Consider the following 22,621-nt stretch of genomic DNA (forward strand, 5'->3'; position numbering starts at 1 on the left):
AATGGAAAGAAAAAACTGAGGGCAGATATTTGTATGATAATACTAAGTAATGGTGATAGTTCTAATATTAAGAATCATGAAAGTATCTTAGGTTTACCCTTTGTGTTCACTTTTTGTGCCAGTGGGGAACATATGGCTTCTTGAGAATCAAGTACTTTTTAAGTCAGAAACAGTACCTTTTTATTTAAATGTACAAGATTAGGCAAAGATTAGTGTTTTTGTAAAATCAGTCCTCAGATCATTAATGATGATAACTTAAAGTGATATGTCTCCCAGTGGTTCAAAGACTCAAGCTTCACAGGATCCTCTGGTGGCATTAGCTGGTTGATGGGAAACATTGTTTTGATGTCTGTATGGGTGTGCCTTCCTGAATGTTCTCCAGAAGTCATCACCTGTTTCTGTTCTCCTCTTACATTTTTTTGTTCTCCCTACTAATAGTGCATCAAAACCTACAACTCTGACTGGCATCTTGTGACCTATAAATATGAAGATTATTCAGGAGAGTTTCGACAGCTTCCAAAGTGAGTAAACTATCAGACCACACAAGATGGGATTACCCACATGGGGAAACGTTTTTGTACTTGAAATGCTCAGGGAAGTATGTAACTTCATATGCAGTCAGAGTAATTACAGAAATTACTTCTAGATGTTTGTGTGTATATGATGTAGCTATTGTGTACAGGACCTTTGATTATAAGACTCAAATATGGTACTTTGGTATTGGTAGATGGTAACAAAATCACATGGATAGTTTAATTATGTCCTGGGATTCTATTCAGAGTACCACTGATAAAAAACATAAATAGGTGCAGTTTACACTGAGAAATATAGAACAAAGAGAATGTAAGTACGTTATTTTTCTAAAAAAGAATATTTGAACAAAAGATTTGTATTTTGTATTGAGTAAACTTGAAGAAAAGTAAATCAAGGAACAAGTATTTTCCCATATAAGTTCTTTACCTCCTTTGAAGTAATCACTCATTCTAGAATATACCAAAAGTGTACATATAAACATAGATAGTGGTAGTTTAAGTGAACCAAGAGTAGATAGGTTTTGCCTTAAGAGGTTAAAATGGTGCATCCAACTGGGCACAATGGTGCATGCCTGTAATCCCAGCAGGTCAGGTAGCTGGGGTAGGAGGATTACAAGTTCAAAGCCAGCCTCTGCCATTTAGCAAGGCCCTAAGCAACTTAGAAAAAGACTGTGTCTCAAAATTAAAAAAAAAAAAAATTTAAAGCAATTGTGGGGCTCAGTGGTTAAGCACCCTGAGTTTAATCCCTGGTACTAAAAAATATATATAGAATAAAATGGTGTGTCCTGAAATGATAAAGTTGGAATATTGAAGTATAATTGATTATGAAAATTGAAAGCAAATAGTGAAAGATTGTGTTTTTTTTTGTGTGTGTGTGTGTGTGTGTGTGTGTGGTGCTGGGGATCGAACCTAGGGCCTTGTGCTTACATGGCAAGCACTCTGCCAACTGAGCTATATCCCCAGCCCCAGAGATTGTGTTTTAAAAGTAATAATTACCCACGAAAATCTCACTTGAGAACCAATTAATGTATATATCTTTTTTGTTTGTTGCATCTATGAATTTGGATCTTTTTATACTATTCTCAGTAGACCTAGCTGTTTGTTTTTCCTATCTGTGTGGCTCAGCCACTCCTTAAGAGTGTTCAGCCAACTTCCTGATTGCTTCTTTTTAAACCTCTGTAGAGAACAATCCCTCCTAGCATTATCTTCTCCAGATGGGTATGCTCTTTAGTTCTGTGTTTGTCCAATACTCACTTGGAGGTTTCTGAGCATTTCCCATTTGATCGGATTGACCCATCTTCATTGATTCTTGTTCACTACTATTCTTGTGGTTGAAAGATAACAGACTGTGACATATAGTATACTTACTTTATGGTAGACTTTTACTGATGGTAGATTTTTCCTTTTGGCATTAATAAGAATCTTCAAATGTATGATGAGAAAGAAAGGGAGGATTGTTTGTAACTTGGTAAGGATTCCGATTGTTTATTCTCCTTGGGTCAACTCCACCCTCTGTAAGCTCATTTTTCTATTTATTAAGTGGCCTTAACAACAGCCTCCACCATCTAAAGGAGTAAACAAGATGACAAATATAAGCGACACAGCACAGGGCCTAACACATAATAACTGTTTGATAAATGCTGGCCACTGCTATTATTGTTAATACCATTGCCACTAATCACTTTAATGCAATGACCCCCATATCCATTTTCTCTCAAATTTTGTATTAAAAATTATCCTACCAAGTTTTTATTTATTAATGCCTAACCCACTTTCCTATTTTTGATATACCTCTGGCTCCCAGCAAGCTGTGCTGGCTTTTCCTCACACACTGTGGAGCTTCATGACTTGTGTCTTGGGCTCACTCACTGCAAAGCAACCATGTGGGTTTGCACATTCCTTATCTGACAGGGCCAGCTTGGGGTTTACTTAGCCTGGTTCCTCTAGTGGAGGAAGAAATGCAGACTATTGATTAGGCAGTTCTAAAACAAGTTTTCTTTATTATTTTTAAAGCAAATTGGCCAAGTTGGATAAACTTCCAGTTCATGTCTATGAAGTTGATGAGGAGGTCGACAAAGATGAGGTGGGATACTTGCTTGCTATTGTTTCTCTTTTTACTTTAAACATTGATTTTAGAAGCTTTGAAGATTATTTTAAAAATTATCAACATTTAGCCAAAACAGGAATTGAAATGTTTCTTGAAGCAGGAGAAGTTTTTAAAAATATATTTGTTGGGCTGATTGAAATAAGCTCTGTTTCATCTTGACTGCTTAGCATGTAATGTTCTTTGGGTCATGTTTATTTGTTCTGAGATCATTTTCAAAGACTTGGATCAGATTTGGCTACATTGTTAAAGGATATCAAGACTACTTTGACCTTAAATTTAACTTATTTTTTTAAGCAAGTTCTTTTAAATTGTCAGCCAGTAGATTTAAAGTAGCCGTTTCTTCAATGATTGCTTTTAGTCTGTTTACATGCTCACTGCCCCCTGCTCTTAGAGAAAAGATTATGGCTAGAAAAGCACATACAGAGGGCTGGGGCTGGGGCTCAGTGGTAGCGCACTTGCCTGGCATGTGTGAGGCACTGGGTTCGATTCTTAGCACCACATATAAATAAATAAAATAAAGGTCTATCAACAACTAAAAAATGTTTAAAAGAAAAGCACATACAGAATGTAGTACATAAAGATAAGTGTGTCCACTGAGCAGGGGACACCTAAAACAAAAAAATAGTGCTATCTATTTCTGCATTCTACATTTCTCATTCTCCCACTAAATACTGAATGCCCCATTGTGAGTTTAGTTTTTTCCTTTTTTAAATTGCTAATTGGCCTATAACACCAGCCATTTGTGAACTTCAGTAATAAGCACACAGCAAATTGTTTTAGAAACCACTTCTAAAATAATTCTGAGAAAAGTAAGTGGTCATCTAAAATGAACTTGGTGCTAATAAATAGGGACAGGAGGACCAATTGAAATTATGCATCTAAAAGCACATAATGACCTATAAAATCCTTGACAGTTAATTATTTCTGTTAGTTTCAATAATAACAATGGTAATAAAACCACCAAGATTAATATTGAGAAGGTTCAAAACAAAGCAGAGGATGGATCTTTCTCTAATTGCCTATTTGATTACCAAAAACTTTGTCAGATTGTTTGTACATGTATGTATTTCTTCTGTCTGGTTATGATGTGTACTGATATATGCCTAACATGTTTTTAGCAATAGCTGGCAGCTCCATGCTTACCTCCTTAAATCAGCATCTCACTGTGGGGTCTGAACTTGAAGAAACATTTTTCTATATTGGTGGCTATCTCTCCTCACTTTTCTAACTTCTTTTTTCCTCTAATTCTGCTTGCATTCTTGCCTCTCTTTCCATCTTTTTTTTTCTTTGCTCCATCATTTTATCTCCTTTCTGCATTGTCTCATATTTCCTCTCTTTTTTAAAATTCACCTTTCCCTGAACTAAGCCTCTGGGAAGTTTTCCAGGAATTTTCTTTTGTCCTCCAACTATAGGGGAGTGTAATTTGAAAACATTTTGCATGAATCCAGGCAGGACCTCACAACTGAGTGGTCAAGTATGGTATGTGCTTTCTGTGGCTCATTAAACACTTAAAAATAAAATTTTGGATGGAAGTTAACTTTGATTTTAATGGAATAGGGTTTTCAAAAATGTAGGCTAGTTTCTGTCTTACTGCTAAGTGGACATTAATGTGTCTTGTAAATATTAGTATCAGAACTTGTTCCAATAAAGAGATAGTTGGCCAGTATGGTACAAGTGGAATTTTCTTGTTGAACAGATTCAAACTAATAATCTAGATAACAGCAGGAGATTGACTGTGGTGTTGTTTTACTTTTCTCCTAGGATGCTGCCTCCCTTGGTTCTCAGAAGGGTGGGATCACCAAACACGGATGGCTGTACAAAGGCAATATGAACAGTGCCATCAGTGTGACCATGAGGGTGAGGAGGCTCATCACTGCTTTTCCCCTCATGAAACCTTTCTGCTGTTCTTGAGAATAATGCTCAGTATGAATGGGCATGCTGTTCTCCACAAAAGAGATAGTGTCTGTTACTGAGATGCTTTCCTGGTGATAGCACCCACATTGCTATAGCCCTGTCCACCCCCTTGTCTTCACTGCCCTCTGACAGCCAATGTAGACAGCAGTGTAGAACGCTCACTGACATGGGCTTTCTTTATAGCAGTTACACAGTGTTTCTTGGTACCTCAGAGCATCATGGAGGGGCTACATTAAATGCCCTAACTAAGCACCCCTGTGTAGCTACACTGCCATGAGGGGATGCACTGTAAAAATGGAGGACTGACAAGGAAGGTGATTAAATTGGAAGAAGTTTGCAAAGAGAAGAATAAAACTAGAGTAATAAGCTATTCAGGACAGAAGATCAAGATAATAAAGAGAAAAGGAACAATGGAAGGGAGGTAGTACCAACAGGAGGTGACAAATCAGGAGAAAGCTGACTGTCCTATTCCTGAGGCTGGAAAGCCATTGAACATCACAGGGCAGAAAGGAGTTCCTCTTCTGTGTGAGCAAGAAGCCCTGAGGGTTTGAGAGAAAGTTTCCATCTCCTGTGCTGTGTCCCAAATTGGAACTCTCAACCCTGCTTTTGGGTGGTTATGTAAACTCTCAAATTCTGGATGAGAAAACTGACTGGTGGATATTAAGTGAATCACCTCCTTAGAATGGAAATACAGTGAGCCCATTTGATGTGATGAGAAATCTTCACCAGTACAGTTACCTAGAGTGCCAGCTAGGATTAGATTAGTTTGGGAGAGAACTGAAACTGTTTTTATGGATGTGTGTAATTGTGAGTTATTGGTAGAGATTATGACTCTTTTCATTTTGAAAAATTGTTGTCCATGTATTTTTCTCCCAGTCGTTTAAGAGACGGTTTTTCCACCTGATTCAACTTGGTGATGGATCCTATAATTTGAATTTTTATAAAGATGAAAAGATCTCCAAGGAACCTAAAGGATCAATATTTCTGGATTCCTGCATGGGTGTGATTCAGGTAAATATGATAATAGTTATATCAGGGGTTTTGTTTTGTCAGTAATGGTACTGTGTGTACCATTATTCAGATACCAGTGAAGACTTCCAAAAATGGCAACATTCATGGTAGAAATGAATATCTAACTTTTAAAATAAATCATAATCTTGTGATTATTTTTATCATTTCAGAAGATAACAGGGATTATGTTGTGGTAGGCATGAGTGCTCTGATATATGAGTTCTTATGACCAAAACTTCTCTTGGCTACTACTTAGCTGCGTGACCTTGGACAGGCTATTTAAAATTTCTTCATCTGCAAAACATGGGTAGTAATAATATTCCTTTGGTAGGTAAATGAGAAGACTGGAGGAGTAACACATGGCAATATTTAGTTAGCATCTCAGTGATGACTTTCATCACTACCATCATGGCACCAGTGGGGGTGAGACAAGCACACTGGTCAACAGATTGGATTTTCGATGCACACTGAGTTCAAATCCCACTATCAGCTTTACAAACCTTGATGACGATATTTAACCTCTCTGTTCCCCAGTTTTGTCATTTGTTGAACAGGGATAATGATAGTATCAAATATGGTTACTGTTAATAATAATTACTGTTAATAATAAATTAATATTAACAGTAATATTAATTTATACATTTAAGGAGCTTAAAACAGTGCTGGCAAATGGTAAGCCTTTAGTGAACATTAGGTATTTTTGTGGTTTGGTGCTATTGCAATTGTAGAACTATTCTTAAAAATTATTTTTAACTGAATATAGTACAAGAGTTCATTCTTATTGTAAAAAAAAAAAAAAAATCAGACAATACAAATAAAGTGAAAATTTCCCTAGGCTCCCTGTTTTCTCCTCTTATCTCTACCTTTTCCTAGAGACCTGTTACTGGTTTAGTATGCATCCTTCCATACCTTTTTGGAATTGTTCCTAAAAAACATGTTGCTGCTTTTCCCATCTATCTATCAATGCATGCATGCATGCATGCCATCCCCTTGCGATTTTCTGGGGGGATTTAAGGAAGCAGCTTACAAGGAGTTGTAAAATCTAGGGTAGCATACATTTAAAGTGGGACTGAAAGCAGAAAGATGAATGAGGGGTTGGGGTAGGGGTGAGATAAAGTAGAATGAGACAGAAGTATATTTTGAAGGGTGGGCTCTGGGTGGGCCACCACTGAACTCTGCTTTCTAAACATGGAGACCTGCTCAGTCTCATAATTTGCACTGCACACAAGATACAGACCGTCTAGTTAGTAGGAACTGCCCATATATTCTCAGAATGATGATCAATCAAGCATTCTCCTAGAGGCCTTCAGACAGAGGGCTCTGTGACAAATGAGCAGTTTCCTTGACAACTCCTTACAATAGATGTAGTCACCATTCTCAGAGGATTCTTCCTTAAAATGACTCCATGGTAGCTGATGACATTGATTCTGTCAGGACAGTATGTAGTGGGGCTATTGTGAATAAAGAGAGAGACACAGCTCTCTGATTTGACTATGGATGTACTTGTTTATGTATTTATATGTTTACCTTATACTAAGTTGCTTTTTTATTCTAAGAATACATTTATCTAATTATAACTATGAAATTGTGCTAAAGGGCTGTACTAAATGTGTTTCATCTCCTTCATTTCCCCCATCTCACTCCCTACTCCCCTGAAACAATCATTTTCAACATTTTTCTTTTTTTAATATTTATTTTTTAGTTGTAGATGGACATAATACCTCTAGTTATTTATTTTTATGTGGTGCTGAGGATCGAACCCAGGGCCTCGCACGTGCTAGGCGAGTGCCCTACCACTGAGCGACAACCCCAGCCCCTCAACATTTTTCACTATTCATTATGGAATTTGTCTTCTTATCGCTAGATAATGAGTGTTCACTACTCTTTCTTCTAATTGAATGACTTCCTCTGCTGGTAGGTAGAATTTTAGCTCCTGTCTCCCTCACTTCCTGTCCTAATCTGGACTGATTAGCTGTGCAGGGCAGAGAAAGCAATCAGTCCATCCTAGAGCTTCTCTTGTCTTCCTCCCTGTGTAGGAGTCCCTGCTTTCAGGACCCTTTGCCTTGTTGTTGTTCTCTCTTCTTGATTGGAGGAGTCTATCCTCAGTGGCTTCCTAAGAAATTGATAGTAATTTTTTTAGTAAGAATATTTGTAAGTTTTTTGTTTTGTTTTGTTTTTTCATTTACTCTTGGCTCATACTTTTGGCTGACTATAGAAATCCAAAGTGAAGTTGTTTGACCTGGAAATGTTAACTGTTGCACTGTCTTCTAGATTCTGGTGTTGTTTGGGGCATTTGGTGGTGTTCTTATTCCCTGTTCTTTGTGATCTTCTCTTTGCCTATCATCTCTGAAGTTTAGGTTGTTGTGTGTCTTGATTTTGATTTTTTTTTTTTTCCTTTGGCAGAGAGTAGTAAACTCTATGTGCAACTTGGAGAATATTGTTTGACCGTCTTTCGTCTTTTATCTTTGTCTCATTTTGGAAACTGTATATTTTGGCCAGCTTGGTTTTTCTCAATTCTGGCCAGTATGTTTAACTCTGGGAGATGGCAGAGACTCTGTTTGGGTTTTCCTTCCCATGCCTAGATGTGGATGCTGCCTCCAGGCAGAGAGCTGAGATGATGGTGGACTCACCTCATTCATTTTCCTTCTAGCAGGGGTCATAGGCCCCTGCCCTTGTCTGAAACAGTTGTTTCATCACTTTTGACTAGTTTTCTAGTAAGTATGGCTGGAAAGAAGTTCAGATCCTGTTATTGCATTTTGACCAGAAGTAGAACGTAGTTTCAAAATCAGATGTCTTCAGAGGCCCAGCAACTAAATTAAGTGACTGAAGAGGTCTGGTTGTAAAGTGTCAGGGAATGCTGAAGACCATGACAAACCAAAGTCCTCCCCAGGTGATGCTATTGGCTCAGTGCTGCTACATTGTCTGGCTTTTCAAAACAACAGAAATACATTATTGTAGTTAAATCTTGGCATCTTTAATTATTGGATACTAATAAAACTTCTGTGTAGCAACAACACCCTGCCCCTCGCCTCCACACAATATAGTAGTATACACGAAAGTGTATTTGACCCTAGATCCAGACTACAGTACTACTCTGTGTTCATGTTGATGGAAAAATTAGTTTCCATCAACAGCTAATCAGCACATAGATGTTTCTCAGCTTGAAGCCCAAGCTCAGATGAAAGTGCCACTGTAAACATCTGAATTATATCAAGTGTGTTTATGGACAATGGGAAAGAAGGCATACCAGCGAATTATTAATTGATTAACTTCTTGTTAGTGATTCCCAAGCAGGAGTTGCATTTGTATTCTCAAGTTGAGAGACCTTTAAGTTTCTTGTTGAATTTTCTGGCATTGACTTAAAAAAGTTTAAAGCAAAACTAAAGCAACTCATTTTGAATAAGAAGTAATTATTTTTGTCTTATTAGAGAGTTTTGTTGCATGTCTTTCGCAGAGTACACAGATGTTTTTAGAAACAGCAGCCATGAGCTGCTGTTGGGCCTCTCGTGTATTTCATAATCTGAGGTTCTGACTGCAGTGGAGGTCTCTTCCTTTAAGTTCTGTTCTCAGATGTGGCTGATGGTATTTTTCATTTAGTGAATTGTATCTAAGTCTTCAAAAGATTAATTTGTTTTTGTCCATGTCTGTATACTAAGCATCAAAGTCATGATTTAAGTGTTTTAAAAAAGATTATATTTGAATGCTATAAAAAATTAGTTGGTTAGTGTGGTGATTTGAAAGGAATGCCTAAACATAGTTTAGATAGATCTGAAAGAAAGACTGTTTAGAATCTTAAACCCTAAAAGCCTAAAAGAGTTCTAAAGAACTCTTTAAGTGAATTACATTTGTATTGCCAATGAAGAAACTGGGGCTCAGAAAGAGAAATATCTTTGATCAAGTTCTAATAATTTTCCTCTATTTTTCACATTTTATTTTCTGAATCATATGTGAGGAGTGGGAGAGTGGGGGGGCGAAAACTGATTTCATTCCCAGCCTTGACTCCTTCCTTGATTCTTGCCTTGATGTTTAAGTGAGATCCAAAGTGCTAATTACTGAGCCCACAGAGACAGTCTGTGTGGAGTAGTTTGTTAGACTTTGCCAAGAGCATCGTTGGCTTCACATTTCTATGAACTGTGCTGCAGAAAACAGAGGGACCTTTGGCAGGGTCACCTGGTGCCTGAGATCTATGCTGAGGCCCAGCAACTAAATTAAGTGACTGACACTTTACAACCAGACTGTGGATACCAACTAGAATTTTCGTGGGTATGGGGTGTTATTCTGCCCAGCTCAGATTTGGGGGGAGTTTGTGATTTTTTTTTGAGGGTACGAGGAATTGAATTCAGGGGCACTTGACCACTGAACCACATCCCTAGCCCTATTTTGTAATTTATTTAGAGGCAGGGTCTCACTGAGTTGCTTAGCACCTCACTTTTGCTGAGGCTGGCTTTGAACTTGCAATCCTCCTGCCTCAGCCTCCTGAATTGCTGGGATTACAGGCATTTGCCACTGTGCCCAGCTGAGTCTGTGGCTTGTACCATGTTCCTCAGAGCTGAACTGTCTAGTGCCATCAACCTGGCATGATTTTGCCCTCCAGAGTATATTTGCCCTCCAGAGTATGTCTGGAGACATTTTTGATGGTCACAACTCTGGACTATGCTCTTGATATTTGGTGGGTCAAGGCCAGGGAGGTCACTAAAAAATCATAGAATGTGCAGACAGCCCCTTGCAACAAAGAATTTCCACCCAAATGTCAGCAGTACCAAGGCTGACAAATCCTGGTGTAATGCAGCCTGTATTCTTTGATGGACTACTGTAATTCACCCTCTTATGGGCATGACACCCAGAGATGTGAGGCAAGGCTATAGACCTTTGGTAATCATAAATGATGAGAAAGGTCCAGATAAGTCAGTCAAACATATTAATAGCTGTTTAGCTGAATTTTAGTTTTTAAAAATGTAATACCACATACTTCATTTTCTTTTAAAAAATAGGAGCTAATTAAATATGAATTTTTTTACATGAATTTTCATTTGTTCAACAAATATTTTTCAAGTGCCAATTATCCACCAGATATTGTTGTAAATATTAAGACCATAGCATTGAACTTTAAAAAGAATGGGAATTGTTGCCCTTGAGGAGCTTCCATTCCATTGGGGGACAGACAGGAAATAAGATAAACATGTAAGAAATGTAATGAGTCAAATGGAAAAGTAAAGGTATTGAGAAAATAAATCAGGGAGGTTGCACTGTGATGGGGAAGAGTTTGTAGTTTTAAATAGTTGTATGAAATACCAATCAGCACCCATCAGCAGATGAGACAGATATTATTTTAAGATAGTTCCAAATGTGTCTCTTTATCCTTTTTCCATTTCAGAACAACAAAGTCAGACGTTTTGCTTTTGAGCTTAAGATGCAAGACAAAAGTAGTTATCTTTTGGCAGCAGACAGTGAAGTAGAAATGGAAGAATGGATCACAATTCTAAATAAGATTCTCCAGCTCAACTTTGAAGCCGCAATGCAAGAAAAGCGAAATGGAGACTCTCATGAAGGTAGGCGGGTCTGTCTTTCCACAGGTACACACACTCCATGTGTATCTTTTTCTTTTTTTTTTAAACCAGGTGGATGTAAGGAGAAATATTGCACAGGTACATGAAAGTAGGACAGAGGTGAGCCTTGAACAGGTAGCTTGTCAGCAAAGATTTTGCCACATTAAAATTTACTACTCTGAAATTTTATGTATGGAAATTGTGTAGTAGAAGAACCACAGCTTTGGAGGTACAGAAAAAACCTGGACCTGAGGTCCAGCAATACCAATTTTTAGTGTGTGACCTTGGATACACTTGTTATGTTTTCTTATCTTCATTTTACTTACCTGTAAGGGGAGAATACAAATGAAGCTTACTGATTAGATGGGAAGAGTAAATTTAAAAATATATCTCAAGTCCCTTGTGTTGAATCTACACTTAAAATGTTGAAAGTTATTGTTGTCATTAATATCCTTGGAATTTTCAAGACAAAAGTTAGAATCGCTAGGTATCTCAGATTAAATTGATGGGAAAAATCTGGTAATGATTTTGATAATTCATGTTATATCTTAAGCTCTTAGATGATTCCTAGCCCTAACTGTCCCCTAGAAATGGTTGGGAGATTTTTTTTTTTTAATGCTGTTTCTTTGGTCCCACTAAAGATCCTGATTGGGATAGCCATGGGTCTGTTCACACTTGGCATCAGTTCTAATTAGCCTGTTCCAACTATTCAATGCTCTGACTCACCACTGGGCCTAGGCGCCAGCAATTTTTAAATCTCCTAAGTGTTTGTAATATGCAACCAGAATTATGAACCACCATGTAACTTTGAGAATCTCAAAGTTGTATAAAAGAAACAGTCTTCCTCTTCCTGCTTTAAATAAGATATTTTCAATTACAAATAACTCTGGTAGTCTGTTTTGCCATTTCAGATGATGAACAATGCAAATTGGAAGGTTCTGGTTCTGGTTTAGATAGCTACCTGCCTGAACTTGCAAAGGTAACATCATCTTAAGTTTTCTGCTTTTCATTGAATGCTACTGATATGCTTTTTATTTTGTGAGTTTATCCAGAATGGGATCTCTTGAAATAATGGCAGTTAACATTATAATCACTGCCACTGTCTGACCTGAATATGGGGTGATGTGGGATACATTCCAGGCTTGAGTAAGGCAGTCTGTTTTCCAGAGGGCACCCTGCAAAGTACTTTCTTTTCATTATTCTTTAAGTGTTTTTGCCTCATAGTACCTAATACTGCAGCACACCTACTGAAGCAATAACCAGGGTGCACAGATGCGTGTTCTCATAATAATCTGGTACTTACTGTGTTCACACCTGTGCTTCCTCTATTCACATTAATAGACACAATTCTAGAGGGTGGACATGAGGGTGGACATGCTAATCTTTCCTTTAGCCTAAAGAGGTGTTGCCTAAGTTATAGAAATTTTTCTGGGGTCACTGTCAATGAAAAAACTGTGATTTTTGAGAATCTCAAAAGTTACCGAAAAGCACAAAGGAAAACAAGCTACCGTACTACCACCACCACCCAGATTCCCCTCTGTTACTATATTGTCTTTAGGGTAGTTTTAGAAGAAATAAAACATTAGTTACAGTTGAAGTTCTTTTTAAACACTGTCCTTATTCCCATTTTCTTCTTCCCTACAACCCCAGCAATAGACACTCACTATTATGTCTTTACAAATATATTTATCCTAATGTTTTATATGATTGTTTTGTATGATTTAAAATGTTACATAAATGCTAATTACTATGAGTTTTATTCTGTACTTGCTTTTCAGTTCAGCCTTTTTTTTTTTTTTTGAGATCCATCCTATCTGGTATATGATCTGATTCATCCCCTTTATTGTACTGTTTAAACATTTTATTTTAGCTCTTCTGTTATTGCCATTTTTCTGCTATGAACAATGCTACAATGAATATCCTTGTACTTGTGTCCTGTGGATGAATGATTCTTTTTTAAATGAGAGAACTGTCTTTGTCTTCTCTAGCCCTGTATGTTCTCGCCCTTACTTTCTATTCTTTTTTTTAATAATATAGTGAAATGGTAGCCCTACACGCCCACATCTTAAACACTATAATAGAAACATGGTTTATCTATATAGGATTATAAATAGACAGACATTCAGCATTGACCTTTATTTCAAGACAACATGGGTGTTCTCAAATATAAATCTCCTTCCCTGGCTAGGACTTGAGAACATTGTTTTTCTTCAGAACTTGGCTGTTTCCACTGAATCTTTTTAGCACCTGCCTATTAAAACTAACTTTAGAGCCACCATCTAACTCCTCCTAGTCTGGGAAGAGTTTTGGCTTGTATGTTTGTGTTTTCATGTTAGGAACTTCCTTTTTTTTTCCCCTTCAGTACCAGGGATCAAACCCAGGGCTCTGTGTATGCCAGGCAAGTGCTGTATTACTGAGCTGTGCTCTCCACCCCATTGTGTTAGGAACTTCTGAGGATCATAGTTTGCACTGAGATTTGCTATTTTATTTCTGGATTTGTTTCTCTGTTTTGGGGTGTTCAGAATTTCTCAAAGCAAACCCTGTTTGGGTTTTAGTTGTTGAAGCAGTTAATATATGTGTTATAATCTAGAATTCATAAAATAGCTTTATATGCTTGCTGGGAAGCAGAATGAAAGTCTTTTTCTCTAAACACATATTTATTATTTGAGGCTAATGTTGAATGATTAGAAATCTGTATATTTTCCTATGAAGACGTAAAGGAGTTATGCTCTCTTTTCTTCTCTTACTACTGGGGCAACAAAATTCAGCTTTGCTTGATCCTAAGACCAAGGGAAAGTTATAGAAATGCACACACTTGTATATATTCTTATATTGTTTTAAAAATATTAACATTTAACATTATTTTCAAACTATGTCTTACCACCGAGTTAACTGAAGCCATTTTTGTTGGTGAAATCAATTTAGTTGATTTTAGCCCCTATTTCTTACTTTAAAAAAAGTATAGATAGGCACATTAACTTTATTTTATGTATTTATTTTTATGTGGTGTTGAGGATTGAATCCAGTGCCTGACATGTGCTAGGCAAACGCTCTACCACTGAGCTACAGCCCCAGCCCCCGTTTCTTTCTTTTAGTTTTAATTTTTATTTGTTTTTGACTGAGGTGCAACTTAAATAAAGTAAGATACTCCAGAATGGAGTATATAGCTTGATGGAATTCACATTTGTACACAGATATAACCACTTTCCAAAATAATGTAAAGAACATTTATAGCATCCAAGAAGACTTTCTTGCACCCCTTGCCAACTGATAGTCATTATTTTGATCATCACCATAGATTTGTTTTGGCTGTTCTAGACCTTCCTATGCTTAGAACCATTCAGTTTGTACTAATTGTGTCAGGCCCAATCTTATGTGACTAACATTTTTTTAAAAAAAATTAAGTAGAATTGAATAGAGAATGTAAACTACAGTGTCATTAATTATTATAGAATTGAATAGAGAATATAAACTACACTGTCATTAATTATTATAGACACTGTTATCTATTATCTATATGTGCAGGGGGGGGGCGCATGCATTGTAATGTATGATATATTCCTCACTTTGGGTTATGATCAAAGCCTGACAAATGAAGCAGGGTACTGTCTTTATTGTGTGTTTCTCCCTAGCTCCCAGCAGTTTTAAAATATTTTTATTTAAGAAAGTAGTAAAAGGCAGAAGGTAATATTTTTGAAGGGAAATTGAAAGAAGAAAATTAAGATGTATTGTCATTGACCTAGCTTGCCGCCATCAGGAGTATAGAAAGAGATATCTGTCACCTGTGCCTTTTAATGGCCTGGCATGAGGGGCCCAGGCACCAATTAGAAACCTGTGCTTGGTCCCTCAGAACCCAAAACCTGGATGTTTATCATCTCCCTATGGTGTTCCTGGGATGAAGATCATTTGCATCTGTTGGGAAAGCAGAGGAGTTGACTGATGATAGTCATCCTGTTTTAGGAACAATGGATTCCATGGCTACAGAATCAGAGATTTAAGTGTGTATGGGGTGTGAGGGGCTAGAGAGCAGGAGACACACAGCTGTGCACAGAGGGAGAGTTCAGTCAGGGGATGAAGGGGTAAAAAGGTCAGTATCAAGGAAGGAAAATGCTAGAAAGGGTCAGGAGGAGGCAGGGCCACAGTTAAGTATGATTTCAGAGAAAGCTCTATATAAGGGAAGAAGGCTAAAGGTGATTGAAGGTGTAATTTAGTGGCAGTGTCTCTCTGGTCAGCTTCTCTTTTCTGCCTCACTCATTTTGTTGCCCCGGCTTTTGTTTTCCATTGTGACTGAGACATAGCCAAACAGGATATGGTTGACAGGAAGTTGTTTTAGTGCAAAAATAACCCATGTCCCATTCTGGAATATTGTGGAGGGGCCTTCTGCATATGGCACGAATGAAATGGACTTAGGTTTTCAGGGGATAACAGAATGTATAGCATCAGCCTTCTAAATATTTACATTACATATACAAACTGTATGGTTAGTCAATTGGTTTCTTCCCTAGAAAATCAGGGGGTAACATGATCAGTTTGTAAACCCCACCAGTAGTTGTTTAATTTCTCTCTGCTTGCATTCATCTTCAGTTACATTGAAACATATACTGTATTTTGTAAAAAAAATAGTTTGAAGAAAACCCTCATGCTTGCCCTTATGTTTTCCTGTTTTTGAGCTTTTTTTATACTCAAAAGAACAGTAGCTCACTCTTAATTTAGTCTCCCCTTGTGGTTCTGAAAGAGAGGCAGAGTTTTCTTAATCCAAAATTATTCTTCCTATATCCTTAAATTCTTTTTAAGTGAATGAACTTATGTTTCCAGTTAAATCTTCCACAGTTAAATAAAAGAGCATGGTGTCTCAAACTTGATAGTCTCAATGGGGTTGAGTAAGGGCCATAGTGCCAAACTAGCAGAACTTGTCAGAACCCAGACAGTTTAGCAGACATCTTTTCTGAATTTTTAAATTGTAGTAAATGCTTCCTTCCCTTGGTAATTCCTTCAGCCCCTGTTGGGCTTCTTCTCTGTTCAGTGCATCATCTTTAGCCTTGGGAGGGATGGAAGGAACATTAAAAGAAGCTGAATTTGCTTTTTATCTAGCCCACAGCAGAACTATGTATGTAAAGTAGATTGAGCTTTTAGGTTATTATTCATCTAAAGCTGTCCCTTCTTTCCCAAGAAGGCATGTTTCTGATGAAGACTATGAATTCATTGGATGTTAGTGGCAACATTAGGATGTTATGTGTCTATTTTGGCTACTAGTTGTTTTGTTGTTGCTGCTGCTGCTGTTTCTTGTAGGTGCCTGCATCCCTACTTGTCCTCTAATTCTATGGAGCCCATAGCAGTTTTTCTTACTTTATTAATTTCTCATCTCCTAAACTAGCACAGTCAACTTGACACAAGGAGCATCTTTCAGAAAGGCACCAGGAATTGCATCTGCATTAAGAACCCATTGTTCCATGGTAGCATCTGAGATCATAGTCTTTGCCTTAGTCGAAGAACTCGAGCAGAGGATTCAGAAGTAGAATATACTGTTTGTGGTAGCTTGCAGCTCCTAGTACTGATGGTCTTATTAGGAAACATAGTACAATGTAAAGCAAGTTCTTTGGTTCAGTTCAGTAGATTCCCCTTGTGTATGTTCTGGTTCTTTCTGTGTGAAAAATTAGGAAAAGTTATAAGCAAGACGAAGCAATCTCATCTCCTGTATGGAGGGGGCTACACCAGCCCCATGCTATACCCTGAAAACATGAGCAGGACATTTGTAGGAATGCCCTTGTCCTCCAGAAGCCTTCATGTTCCTTCAGAGAGCCTCAGAATAAACTTTTCTGGGCCAAGAGACTTTTTATTTAGAAATGAAAACAATCTAGAGAGTCTCATTAGCTTGCAGGGCTTGGTTAACAACTGAATTAGAACTAGAACCAGTTTCTTAGTATTCTAGTGGCCATTTCATTTGGACATAGAGAGTTAATTAAGTATAGTTATGACAGTTTGGGTCATTGCTAAGGATCTATTAAAGCAATTTTAGAGCTGAGAAAATCAAGATGATGTTTAATTTCTCAATAGACTTGATTAGAAATATAATAATCAATTTTGCTCAGCTACCAGCAGAGAGGATAGGACATCTTCCCCGCTATGGCTGTCATTGCCCCATTACCAAGTGCTGAGAGGTGACTCAGGAAAGTAATGGATGGGAGAGGACAATCTCTTCTCACTCCACAGAAGTTATTATGGAGATTGAGAGTAATAGAAAGCCATGGCTGCCAAGAATAGGCTATGGATTAGAGGTTCCGAGCCTGATAAAAAGCAAGGTTAGAGATGACTTCTATCATGTGAATCTCTTTGGAAGTCTCATCTGTTTTATCCCACATCTCACATCTCCATTCATCTGTTTCCCTTAATGGTTTATCTTCTGCCATCCCTTCAGTGTCGGAGCCCCTGGTGTAGCCCCCAGGCTCACCTTCCCATTCTCCCCAGGCAGTATCATCCCCGCCCAAGACTTCCTTTCCACCTGCATGCTGATGTTTCTGAGTCTGTAACTCTAACTTTGTTCTCTGCCTTGTGCTTAAGTCCCATGTCTACTGTATGTTTCCACTTGAAAACCCTGCAGGCATGCTCCATTTTTTAAATCACCTTTTCCACAAACTTGCTCTTTTGCCTGAATTTTCTCTCAGTTTGTGGCATCACCATTCAGCAGGCTACCCAAGGTAAAACATGGGATTTGTTAAAGGCATTGTTGTGTTAGACTAGGAGGCTATTGTGACAATCCAGGAAAGATCCTGGGGGCCTGCTAGCCTTACCTTGTTTATTCTATTGCTCCAGACCTACCCAAGTAACGATTCTAAAATGCAGAAGTCATTATTTTATTCTTGTTAAATTGTCGTGGGATATTTTGAATTCTAAATGAAATCCATTTTCTTTAGCAAACAAGTCCCAGATTCATTTCTCTTTCCTTTTCCCCACCATGCCCAACCATTCAGTTATTATGAACAACTTGACCATTTGTGACTTGTCCCTGTGCACCTGTAGTACCTCCTCTTGGAATGTTCTCCTTTCCTTTCCTGGCCAAATGTGCTTGTCCTTCAGGAGGGGTCTCCTTCTGTGGGAGGTCCTTTCTGACTGCCACTCCTAGTCCAGGTGAGCGCCCACCGTACCTTATGCTTTCTTTTGTCATTCTCACTCCTTTATCTATTGTCTCCCCACTGGTGTTCCTTCTGAGTAGGAACTTTGTTCATTCATGTTTCTGTCCCCAGCATCTGGCACATAGTAAGTAGGTGCTCAATGGATATTGAATGAATGAATCTGCATCTTATCCTTCAAAACCTATCATGATTTTCTTCTACCACTCAAAATATATTCCTTCCTTTTCCTCTTTCTCTTTTTGTATCCTCAGTCTTAGACTGGACCCTATTTAATCCTGTCTATTGCCCGGGTTTATTTCCATCCTCATTGTCTGTCCATCTGTCTGTGCAGTCAGCCTGGAATGTCCATGTTTTTCCCCTAGCTATCTAAATTCTGCACCTTTGTTCAAAACCCATCCCAGAAATCTGTTACTTTATGCAGCCTTTCTTAACAATTTGATGCTTAATTATTCTCTTGCGCTTTCTTTGGATTGCTTTTGACTCCACAGTTGGCTGCTGGCCTCATAAAGTCGGGGTTCACATATGACCTCCACCCCCAGCCCCCCAGCATTTACATCATATGCCGCTTGCATCTTAGTGTATCTGTTGTTGACATGCAGCTTTCTTTCAGAGGTGGGGGGCATGGTTGTCTAACAGCCTGAATCTAAATGATGGGGAAGCTTTCAAACACTTTTGGATACTGTTTAATGTATTTTTTATTTATCTTGTTATCAGAGTACCAGAGAAGCAGAAATCAAACTGAAAAGTGAAAGCAGAGTTAAACTTTTTTACTTAGACCCAGATGCCCAGGTAAGAACCATTTTAATATTTAAGATTTAAAACTAAGTGGATGGGGAGGAGAAAATTTTTGATGCTTGTTTGTTTCCTTCATTTATTTTGGGTTGGTAAGCAGTGTAACAATGTAGAAAATTTGGAGAAAAGAAGAAAAATTAAAATGACCTGTGTTCTCATCATCATAGCATAATTAGTTTGAATGTTTGATACTCAGTAGATTGTTGAATATTGAGATTTAGCTGAAGACATTCTTAAGTCCACAAAGATCATATAATTTGCCTGTTAAGGTAACCATTAGAAAATAGCAAGTATCACTGCAGACACCAGGAGACAGTGATAACTCCTGAGCAGCCAGACTCAGTCCCAGATATAAACCTGACAGTGCTGTGATGCACATCTGTGTCTTAGTGAAATCCAAGCACATGTGGTAAGGACCTTCAGGGCTGCCCAGGATAGTGAGCACCACAGAGAGCTGCCCAGAAGGGACAAAGGTTCTGCTCTATTTTAACCTGGGTATTGTGGTTTTTTTTTTTTTTTTTTTTTTAAATAAAACTTCTATTTAACTTGAATAAGTATTTTTCTGTTTCTTCATGAACCTCCTAACCTCCCTCCCACTCCCACCTCCACATTAACTTTGGACAATTTTTGTTTATTGTGATATAATATATATAACATAAAATTTACCATTTTTAAGTATACAGTTTAGTGGCAATAAATACATTCTCATTGTTGTGCAACCATGTCTCCATCCATTTCTGGAATTTCTTCATCTTCCTACACTGAAACACTCTATCAGATGGTAATTCCCCATTCCTCCTTCTCCTAGGCCCCTGGTAACCTCTGTTCTACTTTTTGTGTCTATGAAGTTGCCTATTTTAGGAATCTCATAAGAGTGGAATCATACAGTATTTGTCCTTTGTGTCTTGCTTCTTTCACTTAACACAGTATTTTCAAGGTCCATCCATATTGTCAGAATTTTCTTCATTTTAATGACTGATTAATATTCCCCATTTTATTTGTGTGTGGGTGTGTATACACATTTGAAGGTGTATATATATATTTATAACACTGTTGTTAATAAATGAGTGTATATAACTTTTCCATATATTTTGGCAGTTTTGTTTGGATACATTTATAATGGATTTTTAAAGTAGGATAATAATGCATTCATATATTTACATTTTCTTTTAAAGAAGCTTGACTTCCCATCAGCTGAACCAGAAGTAAAGCCATTTGAAGAGAAGTTTGGTAAAAGAATTCTTGTCAAGTGCAATGATTTATCTTTCAATTTGCAATGCTGTGTTGCTGAAAATGAAGAAGGACCCACTACAAATGTAATTTTCCTTTTTAAAATTAAAGATCTTTTTAATGTTCAAAGATTTCAGATATGACAGGTTTCCCAGGACAGTGCAGCCTGGATGTGAAGTCCTAGAGGTGCAATGTGCAGATGAGATGCTTTGGGAGGGCTGTGCAGCCTACAGGGACAGGATGTTTGTGACAAAGGATAAGGATGGTAGTATGCTCAGTGCTCAAGCAGGCAGATTTCATCTTAGATGCTTAAGGCAGAGCAACTGTCTGTTTTTTGTGGCGGATACATTAAGTAGCAAAACATACAAAGTTAAAATAATTGTTTTGTTTCCTAAAGTGTTTTGTAACCTAATTCTCTGACAAAAAACAAGGCTGTTTATCTATAGTAGTAATTTATGGCAACAATCATAAATAGATCTCATAATTTCTTCTTTGACAGCAGTGTTCTTTTTCTCCCACCATTTGAACCTCAGTGATTATCTGGATTGTTCTGTTTTGTTCAGGTAGAGCCTTTCTTTGTTACCCTGTCCCTGTTTGACATAAAGTACAACAGAAAGATTTCTGCTGATTTCCACGTGGACCTGAATCATTGCTCAGTGCGGCAGATGCTGGTTCCCACATCCCCACCTCTGATGAATGGCAGCCAGAGTCCACCTGCCTTTCAGGACGTCCTTCATGCAGCTGCCATGCAGTATCCAAAGCAGGTGGGGAACAAGGGCCCAGCACTCATATGCTCAGAATTATTTTGCACATGATATACAAAAACATTGAAAATGCCAAAGTGAAACCTTGTAATGCACAAATGAGGTAGCTTGGACTGTTAATTATATGGATAGAATATGTAATTAGACAGCAAAAGCAAATGGAGGGAGAAGTGGTTTTAGTTTCTCATTTCTTTTTCTGAGCTTTTTTGTAGCTGCCTCCCCTGTCAAACAGACGTTTTGAACAGATGATCACCTATTGATTATCACCTGGACGCTGATGCCCCCTACAACTTGTACCGTTTCATTGTGCTTTGCTGCTTTAATGGTTATGATATTGTTTAATGCCGCTGTGAATTCTACTTACTGAGGAAAAACTGTTTTTTTCCTAGGGGATATTTTCAGTCACATGCCCTCATCCAGACATATTTCTTGTGGCCAGAATTGAAAAAGTCCTTCAGGGGAGCATCACACATTGTGCTGAGCCATATATGAAAAGTTCAGACTCTTCTAAGGTATGAATGACTTTCATGTTTTATGAAGATAAAAAGCAATCTGAGAAAAGGACTTTATTTCAAAATATTAGATTTTTTAAGGTCTTTTTTATATATTTTTTTATTATTATTAGTTGTTCAAAATATTACATAGCTCTTGACATATCATATTTCATACATTTGATTCAAGTGGGTTATGAACTCCCATTTTTACCCCATATACAGATTGCAGAATCACATTGGTTACACATCCACGTTTTTACATACTGCCATACTAGTGTCTGTTGTATTCTGTTGCCTTTCCTATCCTCTACTATCCCCCCTCCCCTCCCCTCCCCTCCCATCTTCTCTCTCTACCCCATCTACTGTAATCAAAATATTAGATTTTTAATAAAACAAAAGGTAAGCCATACTTATAGTCTAAAACATGTAGAACACTGCATATATTTATTCTCTAACTTTATGTGTTCCTTTTTTTTTACTTTTTATTTTTTGGTGGTAGGGATTGAACCCAGGGCCTCATACATACTAAATTCACACTTTGCTACTGATTATAACCCCAACCCTATGTGTCCAATTTTTAATGCTAGTAGTTCAGCATGTAAATAAAATACTTTGTTTGACTAGTCTATTCTTACGTCCTAAAGTACTTCACAAAGGAAGTGCCAGCTTGATTGTAAACTTTCTAACTTAGAAGGTACTTGTATTATAGCCAAACAGAGTTCATTCCACTTGTTGATATGTCTTTGTATAATAGCCAAACAGAGTTCATTCCACTTGTTGATATGTCTTGTGGGTTCTGGAATTGTACTAGTCCAGTTATACTTGAATGAGACTGGAGTTTGGAGATGGCCTTGGCTCAGATGGTCTGGCCAGTGGTGCCAGTGGTTCAGGTTCACTTGTTTTTTGTTAGAGGATCAAGGTCATTGTGACAGAAGTGATAGGACCTTAGGGAAACATCAAAGATATATATTTGTTGTATTTTCAAAGAGATGTTTGTTACTTGGGAAGTGCCTATGTATGGACATCCACAGCATTGTTAAATGTTAGAAACCATCTTATATAAGATCTCCTTTCATTCTTCAGAAAACTAAGGCCTGCAA

General features: G+C 37.7%; 1 protein-coding gene across 21 annotated transcripts in view; it reads left to right on the top strand.

Moving 5' to 3' along the window:
• The window catches only part of Dock9 (dedicator of cytokinesis 9), a 280,827-nt gene that overhangs the window by 149,502 nt on the left and 108,704 nt on the right, over positions 1-22,621 (top strand). For 20 of the 21 annotated variants that reach the window (XM_046454796.2, XM_046454805.2, XM_058582766.1 and 17 more), the window contains exons 4-13: positions 439-521; positions 2,547-2,616; positions 4,402-4,497; positions 5,431-5,565; positions 10,940-11,114; positions 12,023-12,090; positions 18,956-19,030; positions 20,209-20,349; positions 20,827-21,027; positions 21,417-21,539. In XM_046454796.2, coding sequence (XP_046310752.1) covers positions 439-521; positions 2,547-2,616; positions 4,402-4,497; positions 5,431-5,565; positions 10,940-11,114; positions 12,023-12,090; positions 18,956-19,030; positions 20,209-20,349; positions 20,827-21,027; positions 21,417-21,539 — 1,167 coding nt within the window. The remainder of the gene's footprint in view (positions 1-438; positions 522-2,546; positions 2,617-4,401; positions 4,498-5,430; positions 5,566-10,939; positions 11,115-12,022; positions 12,091-18,955; positions 19,031-20,208; positions 20,350-20,826; positions 21,028-21,416; positions 21,540-22,621) is intronic. The other variant, XM_058582760.1, reaches the window with a different exon arrangement.

This window comes from Marmota monax, unplaced genomic scaffold (assembly GCF_021218885.2).
Source record: "Marmota monax isolate L192 unplaced genomic scaffold, Marmota_monax_Labrador192_F-V1.1 WCK01_AAM20220418_F8-fsc00026, whole genome shotgun sequence".
NCBI lineage: Eukaryota > Metazoa > Chordata > Mammalia > Rodentia > Sciuridae > Marmota > Marmota monax.